The sequence below is a fragment of the Geotrypetes seraphini genome, chromosome 9, assembly GCF_902459505.1.
Source record: "Geotrypetes seraphini chromosome 9, aGeoSer1.1, whole genome shotgun sequence".
In the NCBI taxonomy this organism is placed as follows: domain Eukaryota; kingdom Metazoa; phylum Chordata; class Amphibia; order Gymnophiona; family Dermophiidae; genus Geotrypetes; species Geotrypetes seraphini.
Window position 1 is genome coordinate 5,598,543 of NC_047092.1, and position 27,067 is coordinate 5,625,609.

The 27,067-nt window shown below is 43.8% G+C and overlaps 1 protein-coding gene across 3 annotated transcripts in view; it reads right to left on the reverse strand.

The window, feature by feature from the left end:
• Positions 1-27,067, reverse strand: part of CAMK1D (calcium/calmodulin dependent protein kinase ID) — a 281,869-nt gene that overhangs the window by 79,398 nt on the left and 175,404 nt on the right. For 2 of the 3 annotated variants that reach the window (XM_033959169.1, XM_033959168.1), the window contains exon 3: positions 9,523-9,597. The exons of the other annotated variant lie outside the window; for it this stretch is intronic. In XM_033959169.1, the coding sequence (XP_033815060.1) occupies positions 9,523-9,597 (75 nt within the window). The remainder of the gene's footprint in view (positions 1-9,522; positions 9,598-27,067) is intronic. 3 annotated transcript variants of the gene reach the window in all.

Genomic DNA, 27,067 nt, shown 5'->3' on the forward strand with positions numbered 1-27,067 from the left:
TCTCCAAAAGGGTTATCCTGGAAGAAGTATTTAAAGTAACAGAAATAAAGTTTGTACAAACCGAGTGCAGGTTTTCAATTGCAGACCATATAGAGTCAAGGGTCACTGCCTGTGGTTTCTCCAGCGGCTTGAGGGGGGAGATAACTGCCAGGTTCCCATAGGCTAAGTCTCCAGAGATCAAACTCCGGGCTCCCTCACCCTCCCCACCGCTGGTTCCTTCAGGATTAACGCTCCCATGTTGCAACGATTCCTGTGCCAGAATCGGCAGCGCTGTAATCACATCCGGGTCAGCCTCGGGTGCAGTATGCGTCATGCTCGATGTGGTCGGCATGTCCTCCAACTGCGACCGCTCTCCCGAAGTTTCGCCGGGCATTGGGGGCGTGTGCGGTCCTCGTGGGCTCAGCGAAAGTTCGCCGTCCAAGCTGTGATCCACCCCAATCACAGCAGCAGATACGCCCGGTAAGTAGGTTGGGACTGCATATGATGTTATGGCAGTCTGTCGTGGGGTTGAAGAGCCAGATAAAGGTGGAGGAAAACCTCTCTGTTTCCCCCTTCTTTTAGGCATCGAAGAAAAATGTTTAAGCAATATAACCCGAGAAAAATTGCCGTGGGAAGAGGAGCTCACAAACCAACGTCTGCTCAAATCGCCATCTTGTCCTCTCCTCTTTATGTTCAGTTCTAATCCCATGTTATGACTTTTGGCTTTGACTTTTCTCAGTAGATACAGCATGTCTTCTTTTGAGCGTTGTATCACTTGCATAGTGCAGGTTGTTTATAGTTCGCCCACCAACTTTAAAACCTACACTCTCTTCTTCCAAATTTACTTTTCTGAAGATGGCTTTACCATAAAGGGTGAACAGGTAAGGTGACAAGATGCACCCTTGACCAATGCCACGTTTTATTGGAAACCAGTGTTGCCATATTCAGTTCTCACTGCATCTTCTTGATTTTCGTAGAGGCTCTTTATCAGTTAAGTTATGTGTTTGGGCATTCCCATTTGTGCTAGAGTTCTCCATGGTTTATCGTGATCAATACAGTCAAAAGCTTAGCCATAGTTGATGAAGTAAAAGTATATGGGCTGTTGGTTTTCTTTGCTCTTCTCCAATATCCATCTAACACTGGCAATAATGTCTCTTGTTCCTCAACCTTTTCTGAAACCAGCCTGAACTTTGGGTAGTTCTTGCCCAACATATGATTGTAGCCTTCATTGTATTATTTTCAACAAGCCTTTTAAAGTGACTGAATTGAAATGCTTATGAAGGGTGTGTGAATGTTCTAGCAGAGGCTGAGCCCTTGACGATCATTATTCCTGGTTTGTGTGCATGTTAACGATGGAGCAAGTTCTCAAATGTCACTGAGCCTACCCAAATGTTACCGGCCTACCCAAGTACATCATAGCTAGCTAGGTTTAAACTCATTTTTAGTTACAATCCAGCCACCTCAGTTGCAGCTGAAAATTTTCCTAAATCTAGCTGGCTAAGCCATCTCTCTCTACACACAGGGATAACCACAGAAAGGTTATGATCACCTGGGATGTCCCTATCCTGACTGATAAAAATCTGGATGCCAGAAACCAGATTATATGGTGGTAAAAAATAAAAACACCAGAATGGCATTGAATATAGTCCCAAGCAATTACTCGGTGAATCATGTGGAGAGAGGGAAGGTCCTCAATTGCCAAGAAATAATAATAATAATAATAATATTTTATTTTGTATACCGCCATACCCAGGGAGTTCAAGGCGGTTCACAACAGGTAGATGAATTACATACAGTGCGATTCGAAAAAAGAAGAACATAACAAGGCAATCGTGGGGACGAACTCGTTTACATAAACGATTTAGGAGGGGGAAGGGCTAAATACGGGATACATACAGTGTGCTGCAGTAGGATACAATACGGGATACATACAGAGTGCTGCAGTAGGATACAATAGAGTTTAAGAGAGGAAATTAGATAAGAGCATATTAGATGCAGTCTGAGATCAATAAAACGTGGCAGAAAGATACAGAAATATTTCCTATCCTTTTGGGAGCCACAGGCTTGATCAAGAACTTCCAGGTCTATACATGTCACAGCTTATAAACTCCAGAAAGAAGCTCTCTTAGGCACAATGCAAGTACTTCAGCAAGCATTAGCAGGCTCATTCCTCTCATTGTATGCAAAAAAGTAACCCATCTGGAAAAACAGCTCTGAGGGGGGGAGGATGGAGCATTATAAACATAAGAACATCAGAATTTCCGCTGCTGGGTCAGACCAGTGGTCCATCGTGCCCAGTAGTCCACTCACACAGCGGCCCTTAGGTCAAAGACGAGTGCCCTAACTGAGACTAGCCGTACCTGCGTACGTTCTGGTTCAGCAGGAATTTGTCTAACTTTGTCTTGAATCCCTGGAGGGTGTTTTCCCCTATAACAGCCTCCAGAAGAGCGTTCCGGATTTCCACCACTCTCTGGGTGAAGAAGCCAGCATGGTGTCTGCAAGGGAAGATCGTGCCTAACGAACTTATTGCACTTCTTCGAAGGGATCAACAAACGGATGGACAAAGGAGACCCCATAGACATCATATATCTAGATTTCCAAAAAGCCTTTGACAAGGTGCCCCATGAACGTCTACTCCGGAAACTGAAGAACCATGGGGTGGAAGGAGGCGTACATAGATGGATCAGAAACTGGTTGGAGGGTAGAAAACAAAAGGTAGGAGTGAAGGGCCACTACTCCGACTGGAGGAGGGTCACGAGTGGTGTCCCGCAGGGCTCGGTGCTCGGGCCGCTGCTATTTAATATCTTCATAAATGATCTAGAAACAGGGACAAAGTGCGAGATAATAAAATTTGCGGATGACACCAAACTATTTAATGGAGCTCGGACTACAGAGGACTGCGAAAAGTTGCAAAGGGACTTGAACAAATTAGAAGAATGGGCGGCGAAATGGCAGATGAAGTTCAACATTGAGAAATGTAAAGTATTACATGTGGGGAGCAGAAACTCGAGGTACAACTATACAATGGGAGGGATGTTATTGAATAAGAGTACCCAGGAAAAGGACTTGGGGGTAATGGTGGACATGACAAAGAAGCCGTCGGCACAGTGTGCAGCGGCCGCTAAGAGAGCGAATAGAATGCTTGGTATAATCAAAAAGGGTATTACAGCCAGAACGAAAGAAGTTATCCTGCTGTTGTATCGGGCGATGGTGCGCCCGCATTTGGAGTACTGCGTCCAATATTGGTCGCCGTATCTTAAGAAGGATATGGCGTTAGTCGAGAGGGTTCAGAGGAGAGCAACACGTCTGATAAAAGGTATGGAAAACCTGTCATATTCTGAGAGATTGGAGAAGCTGGGTCTCTTTTCCCTGGAGAAGAGGAGACTTAGAGGAGATATGATAGAGACTTATAGGATCATGAAGGGCATAGAGAGAGTAAATAGGGACAGATTCTTCAAACTTTCTAATAATAAAAGAACAAGAGGGCATTCGGAAAAGTTGATAGGAGACAGATTCAAAACAAATGCTAGGAAGTTCTTCTTTACCCAACGTGTGGTGGACACCTAGAATGCGCTTCCAGAGAGCGTAATAGGGCAGAGTACGGTACTGGGGTTCAAGAAAGGATTGGACAAATTCCTACTGGAAATGGGGATAGAGGGGTATAGATAGAAGATTACTGCACAGGTCCTGGACCTGTTGGGCCGCCGCGTGAGCGGACTGCTGGGCACGATGGACCTCGGGTCTGACCCAGCAGAGGCATTTCTTATGTTCTTACATTTGTACAGAATCTATCCCCTTTTAACTTTAGAGAGTTCCCTCTCGTTCTCCCTACCTTGGAGAGGGTGAACAACCTGTCTTTATCTACCAAGTCTATTCCCTTCATTATCTTGAATGTTTCGATCAGGTCCCCTCTCAGTCTCCTCTTTTCAAGGGAGAAGAGGCCCAATTTCTCTAATCTCTCACTGTACGGCAACTCCTCAGCCCCTTAACCATTTTAGTCGCTCTTCTCTGGACCCTTTCGAGTAGTACCGTATCCTTCTTCATGTATGGCGACCAGTGCTGGACACAGTATTCCAGGTGAGGGCGTACCATGGTCCGGTACAGCGGCATGATAACCTTCTCTTATCTGTTCGTGATCCCCTTCTTAATCATTCCTAGCATTCTGTTCGCCCTTTTCGCCGCCGCCACCACACATTGCATGGACTGATTCATTGACTTGTCAACCAGTACTCCCAAGTCTCTTTCCTGGGAGGTCTCTCCAAGTACTGCACTGGAGTATTTGTGTATAAGATTTTTGTTACCGACATGCATCACCTTACACTTATCCACGTTAAACCTCATTTGCCATGTCGCAGCCCATTTTTCGAGCATGTTTATGTCACGTTGCAGGTCTTCACAATCCTCCTGCGCCTTCACTACTCTGAATAACTTCGTATCGTCTGCAAATTTAATCACCTCACTCATCATACCAATTTCCAGGTTAAACTAAACTAAACTAAACCTTGGGTTTATATACCGCACCATCTCCACGAATGCGGAGCTCGGCACGGTTTACAGGAAGAAAGATGAGAGAGGAACTACAGTGGAGAGATTAAAGAGTTAGGTGTAAAGGGGGAAGGTGAGAGGCCTAAGAGGGGGGAAGTGTTACAGTTTTGAGAATAGCCAGGTTTTTAGGTGTTTGCGGAAGAGTTGGAGGGAGCTTGAGGTTCGGAGAGGGGAGGTGAGGTTATTCCAGATCTCAGTGATTCTAAAGGGGAGGGATGACCCAAGTTTGCCTACATGGGAAATACCTTTTATGGAAGGGAAGGATAGTTTAAAAATTTGGGAGGATCTGGAGGAAGTAGGGGTTGGGGAGTTCCAGGATAGAGGGATAACGGCAGGAAGGATGCCATGTAGGATCTTGTAGGCCAGACACGCACATTTGAAGTGGATCCTGGGGATTACTGGGAGCCAATGGAGCTTAGACAGGAGTGGTGAGACGTGATCAAATTTGCTTTTCGCAAAAACAAGGTTATTTATAAATATGTTGAAGAGCATGGGTCCAAGCAGCTAACCCTGTGGAACTCCACTTGTTACGCTTTTCCAGTCCAAGTATTGTCCATTTACCCCCACTCTCTGTTTCCTGTCCGCCTGCCAGTTTTTAATCCACTTGAGTATTTCACCCTCAATTCCATGGCTCGCAATTTTTGACATAGCCGTTGTAAAGGTTCTGCCAACCACTGGATTCCCTTCACTAAACCTTGTTCTGGTCCAGGTCTCCCAGTGAGTCAGGAGATTTCCATTCCATTCTCATAAGAATATGTTATGCTAAGTAGGTTTTCAATACCACCTTTACCTATTCAGTTCAAGGTTGGATTACGTTACAAAACGTTGGGTCAGTTACACAGGAAGTTACAATGGACAGTTTGACACGGACATAGAATAGAGTTGCTAGTACAGGTTAATCAGTACAGCTATTAATATGCCCCTGCTTTTACGAACGCATAGTGCGGGTTTTAGTGCGGGTTTTAGGTAACTGTTCCGACGCTCAAAGAATTCCTATGAGCATCGGAGCAGTTACCGCCACTGCCGGTGCTAAAACCCACATTACGCATTAGTAAAGAAGGGGGATAATTAGGTCATAGATACAAATACAGAGTTACAAGTTCAAGTAGGTCATCGTTGGCTCATCGTTATGTCCCAGGAGTTGCATTAGACAGTCTAGAAATGGGCTTCTACAATTCCCATTTCAGTTAGTTCAGGGATGGCTCCCTGTCTTGCTATTCTCGTAACAATGCTTTTAAAAGTTTTCTGAATCTAAGATAGTGGCTACAGGATTGTAGTATAAATGGCAGCTGGTTAGCCCTCCTGGGTCAGACCAATGGTTAATCTAGCCCAGTGTCCTGTTTCCACAGTGGTCAATCCAGGCCACAGGTACCTGACAAAACCCCAAACAATAGCAACATTACCTGCAGTGTGAGATAATAAAATTTGCGGACGACACCAAACTATTTAGTAGAGCTCGGACAAAGGAGGACTGCGAAGAATTGCAAAGAGACTTGGACAAACTAGGGGAATGGGCAGAGAGATGGCAGATGAAATTCAATGTTGGGAAGTGTAAAGTATTGCATGTGGGAAGCAAAAACTCGAGGTATAATTATGTGATGGGAGGGAAGTTTTTGAATGAGAGTGCACAAGAAAGGGACTTGGGGGTGATGGTGGACATGACAATGAAGCCGACAGCACAGTGCGCAGCTGCCGCTAAGAGAGCGAATAGAATGCTAGGTATAATCAAGAAAGGTATTACAACCAGAACGAAAGAAGTTATCCTACCACTGTATCGGGCAATGGTGCGTCCACATCTTGAGTACTGCGTCCAGTATTGGTCACCATACCTTAAAAAGGATATGGCATTGCTCGAGAGAGTTCAGAGCAGAGCAACACGACTGATTAAGGGGATGGAAAGCCTTTCATATGCTGAGAGATTGGAAAAACTGGGACTCTTTTCCCTAGAAAAGAGAAGATTAAGAGGGGATATGATAGAGACTTACAAGATCATGAAGGGCATAGAGAGAGTAGAGAGGGACAGATTCTTCAAACTTTCAGAGAATAAAAAAACAAGAGGGCATTCGGAAAAGTTGAAAGGAGGCAAATTCAAAACTAATGCTAGGAAGTTCTTCTTTACACAACGTGTGGTGGACACCTGGAATACAATTCCAGAGGAAGTTATAGGGCAGAGTACAGTACTAGGGTTTAAGAAAGGTTTGGACAAATTCCTGCTGGAAAAGGGGATAGAGGGGTATAGATAGAAATTTACTGCACAGGTCCTGGACCTGTTGGGCCGCCGCGTGAGTGGACTGCTGGGCGCGATGGACCTCGGGTCTGACCCAGCGGAGGCATTTCTTATGTTCTTAATTCAGGGCAAGCATTAGTTTCCCCCATGTCTGTCTCATAAGAACATAAGAATAGCCGGACTGGGTCAGACCAATGATCCATCAAGTCCAATTGCCTGTTCTCACGGTGGCCAATCCAGGTCACTAGTACCTGGCCAAAACCCAAGGAGTAGCAACATTCCATACAGAATCCCAAATAATAGCAAGATTCCGGAATCCCAAAGACTAACAACATTCCATGCTACCGATCCAGGGCAAGCAGTGGCTTCCCCCATGTCTTTCTCAATTGCAGACTATGACTTTTCCTCCAGGAACTTGGCCAAACCTTTCTTAAAACCAGCTACGCTATCCGCTCTTACCACAACCTCTGGCAATGCGTTGCAGAGCTTAACTATTCTCTGAGTGAAAGAAATATTTCCTCCTATTGGTTTTTAAAGTATTTCCCTGTAAATTCATTGAGTGTCCCCTAGTGTCTGTAATTTTTGATGGATCCACTTGTACCCGTTCCACCCCACTCAGGATTTTGCAGACGTGCAGGACTCTTGGCAGGTCTACAGTCTCCTTTTGACTTTAAGGCTCCAGGCATGCTCCTAGTTTGTCTGTTCTGGGATCCTGCATTTAATTCTCAATATTTATTCTAGCAAATAGGGAGCAATTAAACACAATCACTGCACACTTCAGTGCTTTTGAAAGCTGGAAAAATCTGCCTTCAAAAGTTATGCCGTAAATTAAGCTCATTACTGCAATAGCCACCTAACCCGATTCCAAGCATTTGTAGCCATTTTGTCATGAAATCAATCATTCGTGGACTGTACTCTAATTCATGGAGTCGAGAGCTATGTGAAATGATGTCTTTGATATTACTGCCCAGCTTCTTGGACCGTATCTAATGTTTGTGCCACTGGAAATGTGGTTTTTTTTAATACGACGTCCAGGTCTAATTGTAGATGTTTTGCTGAAAATGTCTAAAATTCTCATCCTGAACACAGTATGTTTTCCTCCTTCTTCCCATCCCCATATTTTTCTCTGAATCTATTCCAGTATTTATACCATACCATGTAGCTTCATATATCCCACAATTTTCAGCAAGGAATCATTGTGGCTTACAATAAGATTGGGATCAGTTATTACATTAGCAATTAGGTCTAGAGAGTGTATAGAATCAGTTATACAGAGAAGAGATATGTCTTTTATCGTTTTCCTGAAGTTGTAATTATAGGAGTAGTCTATTTCAAATTCTGAGGCTCAGGGATTCAAAGGTGGTCTCAAATAGTTTTTTCCACTGAACCTGATGAGGGGAGCGGAAGGACATCTTAACACATTGTGTCTTTCTTGCAGTATGGATTGAACAGGGAATCTTCATGTCCAATACGAATCCATCAAGAATTTTCAACATAAATCGCTGTATAGACCATGCAGGCGATCTTGGAGATAATTCTCTGTTTCGTTGGTAGCCAGTGCAATTCTCCCAATAGTGGGCTAGCCCTCTCAAATTTGCCTACTCCAAAAATGAATCTGGTCACAGTATTCTGGAGTAGTTGCAATCTCTTGTGTTCCTTTTCAGTAATGCCATAGTACAAGGAATTACAGTAGTCCAGATATGGTAGCAAGACAGCCTGTGCTACAGTTCTAAAATTAGCTTGGCTTAAGAGGGAACATATTGTTCTTAATTTTCTTACTCAGAAATATTCAACAAGTTACTAAATGCGCAATACTATATAAAAAAGTTGAAAATAAATAAATATATATATATGTAAAGTGCAATAAGTGCTGATAAAGTGCTCAGTTCACCAACCGATAAGTGCTATAAAGTATTAATAAAAGTACAAGCGCCGGTTGCACTTAGGGACCATCATAGCACTTTAAAATGTCCCTCATCCCGCCTTCAAAAACATTATGCCATTTGATGCCCGGTCTTCCAGTCTCACAAGGTTCTCTTGCAATTTTTCACAATCCTCTTGTGATTTAACAACTTTGAACAACTTTGTGTCATCGGCAAATTACATTATTTCATGAGTTATTCACATCTCTAGATGATTGATAAATATGGTCCCCACCACAGACCCCTAGAGAACCCCATTATCAGAGGCATAGTAAGGGGAGGGCAGGGGGGCGGTCCACCCCGGGTGCTAGCTCCCATTCTCCTCTCCACCCCCTGTTCCTTCTCTGCCCTCCCACCATCACGTACGTGCACGCTTTCCCTTCCCCCGTACCTCTTAACGTTCCCACCATAAGCAGCAACTCCAACCTTCTGTTGGCGTTGGTTCTTCCTCTGATGTCACTTCCTGGCCCCACACCTATGAAGTGATGTCAGAGGAAGAGCCGACGCTGGTCCGAGCAGCAGGTTGGGGTTGCTGCCTGTGCCAGGAACGTTAAAGAGGTACGTGGGAAAAGGGTGCGTGCACGTGGCAGGAGGATGAGGAGAGGGCGGGGGAAGGGCGCCTCTCACCATGTCACTGCCCACTATTCACCCTTCTCCATTGAGAATACTGACCATTTAAACCCACTCTCTGTTTTCTGTCTTTCATCCATATTTTATGCTCAACCAAGCCAAAGATATCTGGTATGCACTATTTTAAATCTTCTCCACAGGAAGCTCAGAATACAAATCTGCTATTTTGCTAAATTGCTTTCAAGTCACATCCAAGACTGTGCAACATTAATTACTCACAGTTGCATGACAAGGTACAAGTGATTTGGACTTTCATAGATGTCTTCCAGTGCAACGATGTTTTCGTGTTTTATTCTAAAAATGGACAAATTCAAAACAAGTTTAAGTTGGTTTAATGGTTAACCACCTTGAGGTAACAGAAAAAACACAATCTGTTCAAGCCCAGTTTCAACAAATCAGGCTGATTAGGATAATTGTATTATGCAGAATATATGGGGGGGGGGCATAATTAATATGGCCCCCATAACCAATATATATTAGATACACTTTTAGTTAGGGCTTTAAAAGATACTAATATAGCTAAATAATAGAAATCCTTCACAGCAAAGTATAAACAGCAACTAGCAGAGTACAAATTTTTTCCTTCATAGAGCAAAATATTATGGTTTAATGTCTGGAACAAGATGCTGGAGCCATAACATAGCAGGCCCCCGCAAATAAGCTAAAAGTCACACTGACATATTTGTCGCTTGAGGAGTTGGGGGAGTTCATGTGACTATAGCCATGTGGTTGCAGATGAGACAGTTTCTGGTGAACATATTTTTCTTCCAGTGGTTGTTTAGACGGTATAGAAAAAAAAAAAGCACATCTGTTTATAAGAACGTAGTTTTCTTCCACTTACATAGTTAGGGCAAATATTGATGAGTTAAGTCACTGTTGCTAAGGAAATTACTAGCAAAGTAAAATTCAGAAACCATGTAACTTCACTTTGTAAATGGATTGTGATTGGAAGATGTACCAACTACGTATGTTTGGTAATGAATTAATTAATGATGTCAATAAAATGGCCAGTCACCTGTATTGGAGAAGCCTTTCTAACGTCCCATTAAGTTGGCGGATGCAGAAACGCTTCTCAAAGCTTTGACTATTTTTAACCATCTACTCAGGCTATCTACCTGCCTCCTAATACTTCCATATATTCCTCAGTTCTTAATTCTATTTCTGGGGAGTTCAGGAAAGGTAGCCTGAGTAGATGGTCATTTCAACCAAACAGGGCCAGTTGTGTATTGATTGGAACAGTGGACTTATTTCTGCATGTTGTTCCAAAGTGTGTGCCTGTATATATTTTAATGAAATTCACAGGAACTTAATACAATCTTTTTTATCACATAAGAAGGGAAGTTATCAACATGGGCTACCATTAAGATGTTTTATTTGACTGTTAACCCCAGTTTCCTAAAATGGAATCTGAGTTAAAAAGCACGAGTTGGTAGTGAAACAGAAACATAGAAACAAGACGGCAGATAAAGGCCAAATGGCCCCTCTGCAGTAACCATTATCTCTTCCTCTCTCCGAGAGATCCCACGTGCCTATCCCAAGCCCTCTTGAATTCAGACACAGTCTCTGTTATAGAAACATGACGGCAGATAAAGGCCAAATGGCCCATCCAGTCTGCCCATCCGCAGCATCCACTATCTCCTCCTCTCCCTATTGGCTAAAGCTCTTAACATTTGCATTTCCTCTTCCTATTGGCTAAGGCTCATTACTCCTGCATTGTGAGGTCATCGAGCTTTATGGTTATAGAAACATGATGGCAGATAAAGGCCAAATGGCCCATCCAGTCTGCTCATCCGCAGTAACCATTCTCTCTTTCTCTCTCTGAGAGATCCCACGTGTCTGACCCAGGCCCTCTTGAATTCAACAGTCTCTTGTTTCCACCACCTCTTCCGGGAGACTGTTCCACGCATCTACCACCCTTCCCGTAAAAAAACATGTTAACAGTAGCCCACGATGATAACTTCTTTCAGTGGTATTGTGACTTCATAACGCCTCATTCCACCAATAAGAGCCAACGTCATCAGTGATGTCACAACGGCTTCCCTGTCCTAGACTCGGCTCACTTTATTGCATGTAGCAGTGATTTAAATTTCTAGAGACATCTCTTTTTTCTTTAAATAAGGATCGAGGTTATCAACATGGGCTACTGTTAAGATGTGGTATTTGATTGTTAACCCCAGTTATCAGTAACTAGGTCCTCTGCATAAAATGCTAAGACAGCAAATCAGATTGGTAGCCCATATTGATCATTTCCTCCCTTAGTGTGAAGAGTTTTCGCTTCTGGTACCTGAGCTGGGATTGTGATGTCACAATGCCTAAGAGCCAACCTCACCAGTGATGGCACAATGGCTTCACTGTCCTATACTTGGCTCACATAAGATCATAAGAACAGACATACTGGGTCACACCAATGGTCCATCTAGCCTAGTATCCTGTTCCCAACCGTGACCAATCCAGGTTATAAGTACCTGGTAGAAACCCAAAGAGTAGCAACATTCCACCAATGCCTAAGAGCCAACCTCATCAGTGATGTCACAATGGCTTCATTGGCTCACAAAGAACTGCCATACTGGGACAGACCGAAGGTCCATGAAGCCCAGTATTCTGTTTCCAACAGTGGCCAACCCAGGTCCCAAGTACCAGACAGAAACCCAAAGAGTAGCAACATTCCAGAGCTGAGATTGTGATGTCATAATGCCTCATTCCACCAGTGCCTAAGAGCCAACCTCACCAGTGATGTCACAATGGCTTGACTGACATAAACTTGGCTTACATAAGATCATAAGAATAGACATACTGGGTCACACCAATGGTCCATCTAGCCTAGTATCCTGTCCTCAACCGTGACCAATCCAGGTTATAGGTACCTGGTAGAAACCCAAATAGTACGAGGGGGTGCTTATAGGTTTTCAGGCCAACCAACCAACTTCCTAAATTCTGAGCTTTATTTTGCCACTATAGCTGAAAAGAGTATGTTATCTTACGTTGTTAAGAGCCTATTTGCAGAAACAAAATTCTCTGTTTTTTGACATTGTTTCAGATCACTGATTGAACCATATCCACATTTCTTCAGTAGTAGGACTAAGGATCTAAGGGGCGGAGCTTTCTCTAAGAATGGAAGACATTGTATGTACTTTGATTGCCACTAGTTCTCTTTGCCATCGTGCCCGTTGCCTCTGCCACACTGTACTGTCACTGTCAAATTAAGTGACTTTAATACAACCAACCTTGGACTTCTCTGGCTTATTGTATGAGTGGATAAAAGGAGAGAGTTCGTAAAGCTGCTTACCGGCTTCCTAGAGGATTCTGGACCCTGCTGGGGTCTCAACCTATAAATCTACAGGTCAATATTCATGCTGCAGCAGGTTTTTTAAAAAAAATGCTGACCAATTAGCCCCAAATATTCAATGCCGGTGGTCAGACATCGCCCGACATTCAGTATCTAGAACTAATTCTGAGAAGTGTCAAGGCATCCTGAATCTCTATTAGTTTTTTCATTAATTTGAATACTTGCATTCTCTCTACCTGGTAATTAGATTACAGCAGAAATGGTTTCCATAGCTATTGATAGCTGAGGCATCGTGTTTGTCAAAGTGTTAATTTTCAGGAAGAGATCCATCTCATTAAACAACAAGCTCATTAACTGCTCATAATAAACGCCTTCATTGCAATTATGGCTTGAACATTGTTAAGCGTTTAGTGCCACAAACACTGAATTTGCAAGAAACCATAAAGGTGAAGTGGTTGAAATTGTGTGTATTTGGATTTTCAAAAGACATTTGACAAAGTACCTCATGAAAGACTTCCGAGGAAATGAGAAAGTCATGGGATAGGAAGTAACGTCCTATTATGGATTAAGAACTGGTTGAAAGACAGAAAACAGAGAGTAGGCTTAAGTGGTCAATATTCTCAATGGAAAAGGGTAAATAGTGGGGTGCCCCGGGGGTCTGTGCTGGGACCACTGCTTTTTAATATATTTATCAATGATCTAGAGATGGGAATAACTACACTTCTCCCTCTGTATTCGCGGTTTCGGTTATTCACAGTTTTTAGCTTGCTGGCTCCTCCCCCCAAATTACATCAGCTTGCATAGAGAAATTGCTGATTCCAAGTGTTTACAGAGAAAATCGATGATTCCTAGCACTTTCTTCACCATATTTTGCCTCTCCTTCAGGAACAGACCAGGTCTCCCACCATGTTATTCGCAGTTTCACTATATTCACGATGGTTTTTAATAGAAAACAGCGAATAATATATGAAAAAGTTATTCGCGTTTTTTCTGTATTTGCGGTTCTGTTAATCCTCTATCACAGCGAATACGGAGGGAGAAGTGTAGTGAGATAATGAAATTTGCTCATGGCACAAAGTTGTTCAAATTTGTTAAATCACAGAAGGATTGTGAAAATTTGCACGAGCACCTTGTGAGACTGGAAGACTGGGCCTCAAAAATGGCAGATGACGTTTAATGGGAGCAAGTGCAAAGTGATGCATGTGGGAAAGAGGAGCCCGAACTATAGCTACGTGATGCTGGATTCCATGTCCCAGGAAAAGAATCTAGGAGTCATTGTTGATGATATGTTGAAACCCTCAGCTCAATGGGGAGCGGTGGCTAAGAAAGCAAACAGAATGTTAGGAATTATCAGGAAAGGAACGGAAAACAAAGCTGAGAATGTTACAACGCCCTTGTATCGCTCTATGGTATGGCCGCACCTCGAATACTGTGTGCAATTCTGGTTGCCGTATCTAAAAAAAGATATAGAAGAATTAGAAAAGGTACAGAGAAGGCTGATGAAAATGATTAAAGGGATGGGACAACTTCTCTATGAGGAAAGGCTAAAGTGGTTAGGGCTCAAGGGCGACATGGTTGAGGCCTATAAAATATTGAGTGGAGTCGACAGGGTAGATGTGAATCACTTGTTTACTCTCCAAAAATACTAGGACTAGGGAGGCATGTGATGAAGCTGCTAAGTAGTAGATTTCAAACAAACCAGAGAAAATATTTCTTTATTCAAAGTGTAATTAAACTCTGGAATTTGTTGCCAGAGAAAATGGTAAAATCAGTTAGCTTAGCAGGGTTTAAAAAAAGAGAAGTTCATAGGCCATTATTGAGATGGCTTGGGGAAATCCACTGCTTATTCCTAGGACAAGCAGCATAAAGTCTGTTTTACTACTTGGGATCTAACTAGGGACTTGGGACCTAGATTGGCCACTGTTGAGAACAGGATGCTGGGCTTGATGGACCTTTGGTCTGTCCCAGTATGGCAGCTCTTATGTACTTATGGGAGCCACTGTGACATCACTGGTGAGGTTGGCTCTTAGGCATTATGACATCACAATCTCAGCTCTGGAATGTTGCTACTCTTTAGGTTTCTTCCAGGTACTTAGGACCTGGGTTGGCCACTGTTGAGAACAGGATTCTGGGCTTGATGGACCTTTGGTCTGTCCCAGTATGACAATTCTTATGGATCAAGACATTGTCAAGAAATGCCTCCTGGCCAGTTAAATCACTTGTTTGGGTCTAAGTGGTCACTTTCAACGGCATTTAACTAAGTAGCCCGGTGTCAGGTCAAAAGCGCGCCGGGACAAAGGCGCGCGCAGACAATTCAGCGCAGCGCGCCGCAGAAAATTACTGTTTTTATGGCTCCGACAGGGGGCATGGGGGGAACCCCCACACTTTACTTAATAGAGATCACGCCGCGTTGTGGGGGCGTTGTGGGGGGTTGTAACCCCCACATTTTACTGAAAACTTCACTTTTTCCCTGTTTTTAGGGAAAAAGTTAAGTTTACAGTAAAATGTGGAGGGTTACAACCCCCCAAACCCCCCACAACGCCGGCGTGATCTCTATTAAGTAAACTGGGGGGGGGGCTCCCCAACAAAACCCTCCGTCGGAGCCCTTAAAAACTGTAATTTTCTTCGGTGCGCACCTCCGTCCTGCGCTCAGTTGTCGGCGCGCGCCTTTGTCTTTCGCCGAGTTGTCTATGAACCAGTAGCCCTGCTGAAAATAACCAGTTAGTATCAAACTCTAAACTGGCTATTTGGGGGGCATTCTGGGAGTGCAGTTGGCACTTAACTGGCCATGTTAACGGCATAAATGAGTCCACATAAATCACAGTCTGGCTATGTGTTAGCCAGCTCCCAGAAAACGGATATTCAGGTCCCAGCAATGAACATCTGGGAATAATGGCGGTGAGCAAAACGCCGAGCGCCGCCAGCTTAATAGGTTATTATTTATATTCTGCCTTCAAACCAGGCGGATTACAACCAAACATAAGAAAACAAAACAAACATCAGAATTGCCAATTCACCTGAAACCATGAACCATCATGTTTCATCTTACAAAACGGATGACGCTTTAACAATTTTTTTAATTGACCCAAATCTTTTTGTTGCTCGATGTATTCTGGCAGCCTGTTCCACCTAGCAGGTCCCGTACATAGGAAAGCACTAGATCTCACAGTCTATAAGAGCTGGAGTAACCAGATTCCGATGCGTAGTGGAGCACAATGGTCGCGAGGGCACCGAGGGCGTCACACGGTCCTGTAGGCATTTTGGAGCAGCATTAATATGGACCCCGAGAAGCCACGATATAAAACAAGAAGATAAAATGTTGTTGGGGGTTTTTTCCCCTGTGCTGGACCGTTGGAACGGAACAAACTTCCAGCGCATCCAGAAAGATTTGTGACAAATTAAGAAACTATTGAAGCGTTACCTTTTTTTGCCGGGAAAAAATATAAGAACATAAGAAGTTGCCCCCGCTGAGTCAGACCAGAGGTCCATCTTGCTCAGCGGTCCGCTCCCGCGGCGGCCCATCAGGCCTAGTGCCTGAACAGTGGTCCCTGATTAATTTTGTAACTTTCCTCTAATCCCATCCCTATAATCTACCTCTACTCTTATCTGTACCCCTCAATCCCTTTGTCTTCCAAGTACCTATCCAAAGTTTCTTTGAACCCCTGTAGCGTGCTCCTGTTTATCACATCCTCTGGTAGCGCGTTCCATGTATCCTCCACCTATGCTTCCTAATATAGTGGCTTTGGTCGGCAATCAGCTTATCCTCTTATGGTTTTTCCTATTGATTGTTTTGTAATGTGATTATGATTTCTCGTATGTATTGTTGTGAGCCGCTGATAGATGTCTTAGGTGAGACTACTTGGTACATGCCCTGACTAGGGGCCTATTTGAGTAGAATAAACAAATGGGAGAGGGCATTAAGCCTTTGAATGTTTGAAATAAAGTTCTCTCCCCAAACGCTCAGCCAGACACACATAATTTGCTGTCAACGGAGTGTTTTCGCCTACATGAGTGACATGTTAAATTCATTTGCCAAACAGACACTGTGATATGAAAGAAACATCTGATGTAACATTTAGCTATACTAAAAGAGAAATCTCAGAAGCGAAATCCTGCATCAATAAAAACTGCTCAAGTTTCTTGAAGCATGAAAACAATGAATATATTAAGGTAATTGACTATTGAACTCCTTATCAGTATTGGGCTCGTCTGGGCACCTGTTTTAGGAAGGTCATATAATGTTAGAGCAATTAGAAAAGCTGGCTATTACAATTTGCAGGAAATATCCAGGCGGTTGCCTTATACTATTCTATGTTTCTATGTTTATTACCTTGTGACCCTTAGTATCAACGTCACAATTTTTAGTTGCAGGCTAAGGAATTAGGATCTTAACCTGTATTCTCTATAGTTATTTTTTCTAGGGTCTAACTTCTGTGGTGGGGGAATTGATGTGGTACTTTTGGAGCAGAGAGTGGTGGCATTTCCAGTGTCCAGTGGTTTGTGGGGCCTGGAGTAACATTTATTTTCTGGAGGCGTGTCTTGTAGGACGGGTCTGGTCAGTTTCTTTGGGTGGCTGAAGGATTAGCGCTGGATGTGGTATGCTTAGATTTTGGAGGGGCCTTTGGTGGTGTTCCACATGGGCATGTGGCTTTTTAATGCCTGCATATTACGGATGCTTGTGGGGCGAGTCTTTCTTTTGGAGGGCTCCAGAATGGGAAGGCGTGGGATGGGGTTGGTCGGAGTTGGGCTCTGAGGTGGTCTAGGGAGGTGCTTTTTGTGGAGGGGGTGATAGATGTGTGGGGTGATCTCCCGATGGAGGTGGTGGAGACGGGGGACTGTGTCTGGGTTCGGGTGGGCGAGGGACAGACGCGTAGGATCTCTTGGGGAGAGGAGAGGGTGGTGGGTGCTGCAGATGGGTGGACTGGATGGGCCATTTGGTCTTTGTCTGCCATCATGCTTCTATGTTTCATAAGAAGTAGCCTCTGCTGGGTCAGACCAGAGATCCATCGCGTCCAGCAGTCCGCTCCCGCGGCGGCCCATCAGGTCCATGATCTGTAAGGTGATGTCTAAATTATTTAATCCCCCTTGTCCTTCTATCTATACCCTATCATAACCTATCACTACCTCTATCTATATCCCTCAATCCCCGTATCCTTCAGGAATTTATCCAATCCTTCTTTGAAACCCGGTAGTGTACTCTGTCCTATCACAACCTCCGGAAGCGCATTCCAGGTGTCCAGGGGTGAAAAAGAACTTCCTAGCACCTGTCCCCTTTCAATTTCTCCGAGTGCCCCCTTGTTCTAGTGGTTCCCAGTAGGCTAAAGAATCTGTCCCTTTCTACCTTCTCTATGCCCTTCATGATCTTGAAGGTCTCTATCATGTCTCCTCTGAGTCTCCGCTTTTCCTTTCTAACCTGTCTGGTACTCATCCTGCTTGATAGGGAGACAGAAAAGACCTAAAAATAGATTATGAAAACAAAATTTTGCAGAGGACACAGGAAACTAAACACAACTACAATTTCTTTGCCTACAAATCCCTAGGTAAGAAGGACTGCTTGTCAACTCCTGGCCACTGGAAGACAATACGTCAGGAACAAGGAAACTGATAGACTTCTTTCTGCCACAGCCGATTTCCTAGGACAAGAATCTGCCTTGGGAGTCATTAAAATAGCATCTTAAATATTTGGGTCCTAGGCGCCTGCGTAGTTTGCCTATACTTTACTCCTGCCCTGGCCCACATCTTGTATTCCCTCTCTCCAGACATTATTTCTCCTCTCCCCTCTTAACTTTGCAACAGCGAATGAGCCGGGCTGGCAATGGCAGCCTCCTGTTTGCACCAGCTAACCAGTCCCTCCGTCCCTTTAAGGCAAGGCTGGATACTGGCACCAGATCTGCGGCACAGGAAGAGCCGGTCCTTGCGCTTTGAATGTTCTCATGTTGCCTTCGTTGGGTGGCTCCCCCGTCTGTGAAACCTCAAATTGCAACAAATTCATCACGAGAAAATTTGCTGCACTTCGAAAAGTTCCAGGTCAGGGATCTGACCCGACTCGGCAGCGACTGCGTTCAGCAACTATTATGTGGTTCCATGATAAATGTGATTACACAAGATAACATTTAATAGATCCAATGTTAGCTGAATCGAGGTTGGTAAATATTCCGAGGGTGTTTGTGGCAGGCAATTAAATCCCAAAAGGCTTGCAGGCTTACTGTGAAAAGCGCGTCATTTGAATGGAACGCAAGGGTAAACAGTGAAAACCACAGTCTCAGCTCTGGGGGAACGAAGGAAGTCACGGCAGTGGCTCACTGCTTGGCTGCACCAAGAATTAACATTAGTTATAGACGTGTCAGGTTAATTTTCTCTTTCTGGCAAAGTCTAACACTGTATTGGATATAAGCAAAAAACGTGTCGGTATCTCTTATTATCTAGGTCAAATCAACCCTGAGATGTCTCATCTGATTATGCTTAGAATTTCCTAATGTCATATTGTCGGTTTCTTTCTGACTCGTTCACACACATCTTCTAGAGTAATAGTTCAGACATGTCTCCCCTGAAAGATTTGAGCTACCGCCTTTCTGTGGTACAACTGTTTCTACTGGGCTCACAATCTGTGTTGGTACTTACACTGGCTTAATGAGGGCGAGTGGTGCCCCACCCCCACAAATGAGGAGTCAGGGGCATACGTGCGGCAGGCAGGATTGGGGAAGGAGCAGGGGGAGGAGGAGGTGCGCCACCGCTCCGGGCGCCTCTTACCTTCGCGAAGCCATTGCCTGCCACTATGTGCTGTTCTTTTAAGGCCATTCATCCCAGAACGCCAGTTCCAGAATACTTATTTATCCCGTTCTCCCTAAACAGCTCAGAACAGGTTACAGGTTGACATAGTTACAGTACAATTTTTTATCCTAATTTGACGCATGCTAGGGATCTAATACCAGGACACTTCCCCCCTCCATATTCGCGGGGGTTAGGCCCCGCTATTCCCATGTCACACCTGTATTAAACAAACTGCACTGGTTGCCAGTTATATGGGGAATGCATTTTAAGCTTTTAACTTTGGTATTCAAATCTGTCCGTGACCTACTGCCCAAGGCGATTGGGTCCCTTCTTCAGATCCATGGGCCCTCTCGTGCTCCGAGATCACAAGACAGAGATTTTTGGGTCGTTCCCACAATTCGTTCTGTAAGTCGTAAATCCATCACGCATTTTCCAAGTAGCCTTTACTATGGAACTCGGTTCCACATTCCATCCGTTTGATTTCCGATTTCCTGGCGTTTCGAAAAAGCCTGAAAAGCCTTTTTTTTTTTTTTTTTCCAACTTGCCTTCTCAAATTTGGCCTCTTTGTAATCTTGTACTCGCTTGACCTTCATTATGTTAAGGTATAGGTTTAAGGCTGTTTACCGAATGCGGTTCTTTTATAATGACGTGTCATGTTTCGTTTTATTGTGTGTGTCATGCTTTATCTAATCTAATCTAATCTAAACCTTAAGTTTATATACCGCATCATCTCCATGAGAATGCAGCTCGACACGGTTTACAAGAACTTAAAATAGTGGGTAGAGAAGAAGAAAAAGGATTACATGAACTTATGTGTAGAAGGGGGGAGAGAAAGGGGGGAAGGATAGAGCTACAATTTGCTGAAAAGCCAGGTTTTCAGTTGTTTGCGGAATAACTGAAGGGAGCTCAGGTTCCGCAGCGGGGTGGTGAGGTCGTTCCAAAGACCTGTGATTTTGAAGAGAAGGGATTTTCCCAGTTTGCCTGAATAGTGGATGCCGCGTGGAGAGGGGAAGGCTAGTTTAAGCCTTTGGGCAGTTCTGGAGGAGTCGGGACTGGAGGAGTTGAAAGACAGTGGGATAAGAGGAGGCAGGATTCCGTGAATGATCTTGAAAGCCAGGCAGGAACATTTGAAATGGATTCTGGAGATTATTGGGAGCCAATGAAGTTTATCCGCATAGATGTTTGAAATGTGGGCTACCAGTGTTTTAAATACATAAAACCCATCCATTAAGACAGGCCGTGCAGACAGCAATGTTGGACTGACAGTAAAATTCCTGATTCTATTCTATTTACATGTCATATCAGAGATTGATTAAGAATGATTTACTAGATATATTGCCCATATACTCAGAATGGGAGAAAAGTCTTAGTATAACAGGCCCTTCATATTTTCCTCTTGATGAATCGCTGCTTAGGGAGTAATAAAGATTAAAAAAAAAAGAAGAAATATTTTTACTAGAGAAGGCCAACAGTTTTAATGCTCTCTGGCTCACTGAGATGAGACGTAGCTCTGGCAGCAAAACGCCCACTCTCTCGCCATTCTGGGAAGCGTAGGCACAGGGTGGAGGGTGATGGGCACTGGACACTGGAGCCCAGTAACCCTTGACAGTCTGCAGGCTCGGAACCAGATGCTTTAATGCACTGAGCAAGATCACCTGCCTGGCTTCAGGGGCTCAAAGCTTAAATCCAGAGCGCCACAGACTAGTTGCAAAATAACTGCCTGGCTTTCTGTAGCAGCCTCGGTGGGAAGCAAACCGTGACAGGGAAAGAGTGAGCAAGATGATAAAGGGGATGGAACTCTGTTGTATGAGGAAAAACTAAAAAGGTTAGGGCTCTTCAGCTTGGAAAAGAGACGGCTGAGGGGAGACAGGATTGAAGTCTACAAAAACGTGAGTGGTGGATCGATTTTTCACTCTCTCAAAAATGACAAAGAGTAGGAGACACTCAATGAAGTTACACGGAAACACTTTTAAAAACCGACAGTAGGAAATTTTTTTTCACTCAGAGAAATAGTTAAGCTCTGGAATGCGTTGCCAGAGGATGTGATAAGAGCGGATAACGTAGCTGGTTTTAAGAAAGGTTTGGACAAGTTCCTGGAGGAAAAGTAATTTAAAGAGTGGGTAAGGTTGGGCAGACTGGATGGACCATTCGAGAGTCTTTGTCTGCCGTCATCTACTATGTTACTATGTTTAGCTTGTCCACATCTTCCCAAGTGTCTGGTGGAAAAAGGTCATCTTACGTGTGGCATGTGGGCATCAAAGACCTGCAAAAGGCCACTAAACACCATTCAGACTCAGATTAACACACAGAAATGATAACACAATATTAAATCAATGGGAATAAATGTTGAAATGAAATGTTGTACTTCAGCTTACTAAAACCTTATTTTGCTCTTCTACACAGAATGACTCAGTCTTTATTTTGGTTGCAAATACCAGGGCCTAAGGTAGGCAGAACGAGACACACACTGCGTGGGGAAGAACAGCTCGATGAAATGACTCAGATTACAGCTGTTAATGAAAGCAAATAACTATTTTAGCAAATCCTCCTCTGCTATGTATGGGTCTAAGGACGGAAAAAGAAATATTACTTTAACCACGTGGCCTCCTTCTTACAATATGTACCTGGTACATATATCTCAGTAGGGAAAAAAGGGGGCGACGCTGCAAGGGAATGGAGATCTCAGGGTGAGGGGTAAGTCACAGGGAGCGCAGGGTGACAGTGCTTGACCGATCCAGGTCACCAGTACCTGGCCAAAACCCAAGGAGTAGCAACTTTCCAAACAGAATCCCAAAGAATAGCAAGATTCCGGAATCCCAAAGAGTAACAAGATTCTGGAATCCCAAAGAGTAGCAACATTCCATACAGAATCCCAAAGAATAGCAAGATTCCGGAATCCCAAAGAGTAACAAGATTCTGGAATCCCAAAGAGTAGCAACATTCCATACAGAATCCCAAAGAATAGCAAGATTCCGGAATCCCAAAGAGTAACAAGATTCTGGAATCCCAAAGAGTAACAAGATTCCAGAATCCCAAAGAGTAGCAAATTCCATGTCACCGATCCAGTGGCATCCCCCGTGTCTTTCTCAATAACAGACTATGGACTTTCCTCCAGGAACTTATCCGAACCTTTCTTAAAACCAGCTACGCTATCCGTTCTTACCACACCCTCTGGGAACGTGTTCCAGAGCTTAATTATTCTCTGAGTGAAAAAATATTTCCTCCTATTGGTTTTAAAAGTAACTTCATTGCGTGTCCCCTAGTCTTTTAAATTTTTGATGGAGTGAAAAATCTATCCACTTGTACCTGTTCTACTCCACTCTGCTCAATTTTGTAGACTTCATTCATATTAGAGAATGACACGGTGACAAAATTCATCACCGTTCCCGTTCCCGCGGATAACCGCGGGAAGCCATCTTCATATCATTCTTTAAGGAGCGAGGGAAGAATCAGAATATGAATGGCCACAACCACTGACCCTCAAACTTTGCTTTGAAGAATGCTGATATAGAAGAACTGAGGTTGAAATAGACACTAAAAAATGACATGGGATTATTTCCCGCGGTTATCCGCGGGGACGGGAACGGTGATGAATTTTGTCACCGTGTCATTCTCTAATTCATATCTCCCCCCTCAGCCGTCTCTTTTCCAAGCTGAAGAGCCCTAACCGTTTTATTCTTTCCTCTTACGAGAGGAGTTCCATCCCCTTTATCATCTTGGTCGCTCTTCTTTGATAATATTGATGTCTCCTTATTATGTGGGCTGAGGGAATAATTGCATTTTTTTGATTATTCTAGGATATTGTATTACTGGTTTTTCATTGTAATTTCATGTATACTGTATATCCAATGGAAATTTCAATAATTAAAAGCACCACAAAGTCTGACCCAATGTCTCCCTTTTCAGTTTCCAATCAGTATATTTCACAGGCAAACATGTCTCCTGTTCTCCACTCGGAACAAATTCATTCATGCTGTTTTCCCACCTTAATTACAAATCTGTAATGAATTTAATTCACAGCTGCATACTAAAAAGAGAGACGGAGGGAGAGAAAGCTACACACATTTCATTCAAGGCAGCAAGGATCCGATAAACAGCTTTATTTTGTTCTTCCCTAAAAAAGAAAAGTGGCAAATGCGTGCAACAGCTACCCACTGGAAATAATGGAGCTAAAACAAACGTAGCTAGATCCAAGGCCCAAATTCCTTAGTGGGGGGAGAGGTAAAGTCTGGGATAACCACCAAAGATCCTTAGCTTTTGGGGGAGTGAAGGGTAAAGCCCAGAAATGCCAAGTTACCTAGTTCCAAGCTGGAGATTTTGGGACACTTATGGATTCCTGACCATTCCATCCTGGTGCATTATGGGACCTGCTGCACTGATTTTGATAAGCAGGATCAGGCACTACAAATCCCATGCTGCAATGGGATGCAAGGTTAGGGTTACCAGATTGCCCCCAGAACCACCCAATTCCGCCTCTTTCCTGCCCCCAGACGGCATTCGTACATGCGCGGACAGGGCACAATGTCACTGCGTTGCATCCACGTGACGTCACCTCGTTGCATAGGCGTAGGCACGGATGCCCCTTCCCGACGCGATGATGTCAGGACAAAGTGCTGGGTTTTGAAAAGACATCCAGACCCAAGGTCTAAATCAAAGAACCAATCTAGATGGGCAGTAGGGCAAATAATCACTCGTTAACAGTGCTCTTGCCTTAGAGCCAGCTCCTACACTTAATATTCACCATTCAGAAGCGGTACAAAGGGAAGGAAAAGCCTCAGTGTTTTTACAGGAGTTATACAGAGAACTTCGCCAAACTCCCCAGCTCAGTCACTGGCATAAAAACCTCCCCTCTGGTGCCTTTGTTTTCTCAAGTTTAAACTCATAGTAGATGACGGCAGATAAAGACCAGAATGGTCCATCCAGTCTGCCCAACCTGATTCAGAATATGGTATTTAACCTGTCTTTACTGTGCATTCAGAAACAATAATGTTCATTCCTTTAAGGCTTTAGAAACTTTCAAAAATACTTGCTCTGTTCTCTGTTTAGCCATTAAAACAGCAACACTCCCTACAGAATCCCAAAGAATAGCAAGATTCCGGAATCCCAAAGAATAGCAATATTCCATACAGAATCTCAAAGAATAGCAAGATTCCGGAATCCCAGAGAGTAACAAGATTCTAGAATCCCAAAGAGTAGCAACATTCCATACAGAATCTCAAAGAATAGCAAGATTCCGGAATCCCAGAGAGTAACAAGATTCTAGAATCCCAAAGAATGGCAACATTCCATACAGAATTTCAAAGAATAGCAAGATTCCGGAATCCCAGAGAGTAACAAGATTCTAGAATCCCAAAGAGTGGCAACATTCCATACAGAATCTCAAAGAATAGCAAGATTCCGGAATCCCAGAGAGTAACAAGATTCTAGAATCCCAAAGAGTAGCAACATTCCATGCTACCGATCCATGGCAAACAGTGGCTTCCCCCATGTCTTAATAACAGACTATGGACTTTTCCTCCAGGAACCTGTCCAAACCTTTCTTAAAACCAGCTACGTTATCCGCTCTTACCACATCCTCTGGCAACGCGTTCCAGAGCTTAACTATTCTCTGAGTAAAAAAAATTTCCTCCTATTGGTTTTAAAAGTATTTCCCTGTAACTTCATCAAGTGTTCATTTTTCAGAGAAAGAGATGGTCATTTTCTCTACTGGATTTTTAGACGTTTTTCCCAAAACATCTAAACTTGGATTGCGACTTCATCTTGAAAATGCCCCTCCCCTAGTGGCGTAGTAAGGGCGTGGCACCCCTGCTCCTCTCCTTGCCGCATACGCTCCTTGTCTTCCCCGTATCTTTTTTACTTACCCAGCGCAAGATTGCTGTCCGCGTCAGGATCGGCGCTCTTTCTGACGTTGCTCCCGGGACCTGCGCCTAGGAAGTGACATCAAAGGACGAGCCGAAACCAATGTGGGCACGCTGCTCATGCCCAAGAAGTTAAAAAGATACGGAGAAAAGGAAGGGGACGCAGACAGGGTGGGGGAGGGAACACCGCCACACCACACCACTGATTCTACTTGACTAATAGTAATGTAATTTTACATATGATTGCAGTTTGCCAAAACGTGGCCATTTGACGTGTCTTGACAATTTTCTGCAATAAACATAACATTGTGCTTATTGACTGCGTAACCAGAAGTTCAACGTGGTTTACAAAAAGTTATAAAAGTAAACATGTTACATGAAATAAGATGGTTCGTTAAACAGTCAAATGTTTTCTAAAATGGTCATAGGAATGGGTAGTAACCACCGATATTCGGAATTCATTGTCATGAAGATGCCAAAGTATGATTCAGAAATTTCTTATTCCTGCAACCCTGGACAGATGGAAAATTAAACAAAGGATGATTTCTTCTGCTATGTCTATAAACATAAGCAATGCCTCCGCTGGGTCAGACCTGAGGTCCATCGTGCCCAGCAGTTCGCGCACGCGGCAGAACCAACAGGTCCAGGACCTGTGCAGTAAACCTCTATCTATACCCTTCTATCCCCCTTTCCAATCCTTTCTTGAACCCCAGTACCGTACTCTGCCCTATTACGCTCTCTGGAAGCGCATTCCAGGTGTCCACCACACGTTGGGTAAAGAAGAACTTCCTGGCATTTGTTTTGAATCTGTCCCCTTTCAACTTTTCCAAATGCCCTCTTGTTCTTTTATTTTTCGAACGCTTGAAGAATCTGTCCCTCTCCACTCTCTCTATGCCCTTCATGATCTTGTAAGTCTCTATCATATCCCCTCTAAGTCTCCACTTCTCCAGGGAAAAGAGACCCAGTTTCTCCAATCTTTCTCTCTCTCTCTCTCTCTCTCTCTCATTTATATCTCTATCCCTTTCTAGCTCTCTCTCTCTCCGTCTTTCTATCTCTCTCTCTCTGTCCCTCTCCACTCTCTCTATCCCCTTCATGATCTTGTAAGTCTCTATCATATCTCCTCTAAGTCTCCACTTCTCCAGGGAAAAGAGACCCAGTTTCTCCAATCTTTCTCTCGCTCTCTTTATCTCTCTCTCTCTTTCTCTCTCTGTCTATTTCTGTCTCTTTCCCTTTCTCTCTCTCTTTCTTTCTAGCTCTCTCTCTCTCTGTCTTTCTATCTCTCTCTGTCCCTCTCCACTCTCTCTATGCCCTTCATGATCTTATAAGTCTCTATCATATCCCCTCTAAGTCTCCTCTTTTCCAGGGAAAAGAGACCCAGTTTCTCCAATCTTTCTCTCTCTCTCTCTCCCTTTCTCTTTATATCTCTATCCCTTTCTAGCTCTCTCTCTCTCCGTCTTTCTATCTCTCTCTCTCTGTCCCTCTCCACTCTCTCTATCCCCTTCATGATCTTGTAAGTCTCTATCATATCTCCTCTAAGTCTCCACTTCTCCAGGGAAAAGAGACCCAGTTTCTCCAATCTTTCTCTCTCTCTCTCTCTTTCTCTCTCCTTTTCTCTCTCTCTTTCTTTCTAGCTCTCTCTCTCTCTGTCTTTCTATCTTTCTCTCTCTGTCCCTCTCCACTCTCTCTATCCCCTTCATGATCTTGTAAGTCTCTATCATATCCCCTCTAAGTCTCCTCTTTTCCAGGGAAAAGAGACCCAGTTTCTCCAATCTTTCTCTCTCTCTCTCCCTTTCTCTTTATATCTCTATCCCTTTCTAGCTCTCTCTCTCTCCGTCTTTCTATCTCTCTC